Source organism: Perkinsus marinus (assembly GCF_000006405.1).
Source record: "Perkinsus marinus ATCC 50983 genomic scaffold scf_1104296945202, whole genome shotgun sequence".
Lineage (NCBI taxonomy): Eukaryota > Perkinsozoa > Perkinsida > Perkinsidae > Perkinsus > Perkinsus marinus.
Window position 1 is genome coordinate 1 of NW_003211210.1, and position 2013 is coordinate 2013.

A 2013-nucleotide genomic window follows, 5' to 3' on the forward strand; every position below is an offset into this window, starting at 1 on the left:
GCAGACGTAGAACACTCAAGAGTGTATCAGCTCACCTGGTGCCTCCCAGCTGCTAGGGGCCAAGACCGAACGGAGGAGACGTCGTTGAAGGCAGCTGACTTGCATCGTTGCATGGTTACGATGGGAATGCCGGTAACAACGGCAGCTTGCGAAGATCTTGTCCGATCGTACGGTTACAGTGCCGGGATGTCATCATCACAGTATGCTGAGTAGATACGGTTTGGCGGCTCCTGGTGAGATCAACATGGAGGAGTTCATAGCAATGTTAAAACTGTGCTGAGATCATATCTTCTCTTATGAAGCAGATTCCTTTCGGGTTGTCTTCGACTTCGTTCGCATCGAAGCGATAGTTGATCACATGTCTAGCTCAGCGGCTACGTCTTTTCACGACAGGCTGCAGGAGCCGAACTGAAGACGGGGTTGTATTCTTTTAGCGGAGCGAAGTTAATGGCTATTGCCACCAATATCCAAGCAATGATGGTCGAAATCGACACTGAGTTGACAGGAGAGGTTAAACCCGAGTGATTGAGAAGTCCTTGAAATGTATCCGATGTGTTCATATAGGAGGCTGACGAACTACTCGTCAAACACGATCGTGCGACAAGGATGAGGTGACACTGGGGCAGTTTGTGGCCATGATCGGGGATACTAGTCCAACAGTGAGTATGTCAAAGATGATTTGAACTACTAGACATAAGCATGTATGAGACTTCTCTCTCGCGCCACTTGTTTTGCATTACATGTAGTCCGCGTCGACGTTGAGAGTGGAGATCTCTAACGATTTGAGTAGCTCATGACAGAAGCTAACTCGAGGTGTGGGTAAACAGTACCACTTACTCCGATGAGGAACACACCGTAATCAACAAAGCACCCATCATCCACTCTTAAACACAACATCGCAGTGAATGTGAGATGATGATTGACTAAAGAAGCTTCATCTGAAAGATATGCTTCGTAAAAAAGAGATTGACCCCGACGGCGACAGACTATCTAGGATGACTTCTCACGATATATTATCACCGGTGATGGGCTCTGATATTTGACTCCTCCCCAGTACAACGTCTGAGTCTCCTCCAAAACTGGAGTATGAAATGATACTTCTGTGCCACGATGTACGAACGATCATCCAGAGAAAAGCTGCTCCGTGTTGAACGATGAGCAATAAAGGTTGGAGTGGACGCTATGTTCTGACGTACTTATGAACAAATTAGTTACTCGAATATATTTCATTGAATGTTACGAGGATTGTTCCCATTGGCAGCTATAGCATGCCACGATAAGAATCCCAAGCACAAGGCTGCGGCGAACGTATTAATGAACGAAGCGAGCTTTGCGCCTGAGCACGACTATTGTGAAAATGCGAAAAATGATCAACATGGCGAGGAGAATACCCATATCAAGACCGACCAAATTGGCGTATATCGAGTTAATCTCAGCAAGAGTCGGCTTATCAAAACCAAACTCAATGAAGTAACCAAGGTTCACGCCGTACTTGAGATAGGATACGTACTGTCCCCAGCGAAGCCATACAGGGATCCTCTCAAGATTAATGAAAAGGCCTGAGAAGGCGATTTGGGGAATGAACAGGAGGGGCATCAACTGCATAGCTCTGTTAACAGTTGAAGTTGTAGCACCCATTAGCTGAGCAAGGGACGAGGATACCAGATGAAGTAGCCAGATGAGCAACAACCAGAACATGAAGTCGCCTTGAAGACCTACGATCCAGTAGAAGACTACAATCTGGAGAAAGCACTCGAAGAGTGCTAACGGTAGTTCAATCATACTCTTCGATATGACATAGGGGATCGCTGAATACATGCCGCTGGTGTACTCTCTCAAGAAGACCATGCGTTGCTCAGGGTAACGGATTATCGCTGTTTGAGCTGGACCGAACAGTTGCATCAGACACATGATCACTACAGCAGAGAAATAGGGCTGAAAAAGTCGCATGTTAGTCAGCCAGAACAGCTCTGATCCTGGTCTACCGGAGTCATGAAAGATGAATGCCAACAG

The 2013-nt window shown here is 46.6% G+C and overlaps 1 protein-coding gene across 1 annotated transcript; it reads right to left on the reverse strand.

Annotated features, from left to right (window-relative positions):
- Positions 1-949: 949 nt before the first annotated feature.
- On the reverse strand, positions 950-1911 carry Pmar_PMAR008811 (ATP-binding cassette transporter, putative; the record flags this gene model as incomplete). The annotated part of the gene is made up of 1 exon (XM_002779905.1): positions 950-1911. One exon carries the CDS (start codon positions 1909-1911, stop codon positions 1312-1314), a length of 600 nt encoding a protein of 199 aa, XP_002779951.1. The 3' UTR covers positions 950-1311.
- Positions 1912-2013: the final 102 nt, after the last annotated feature.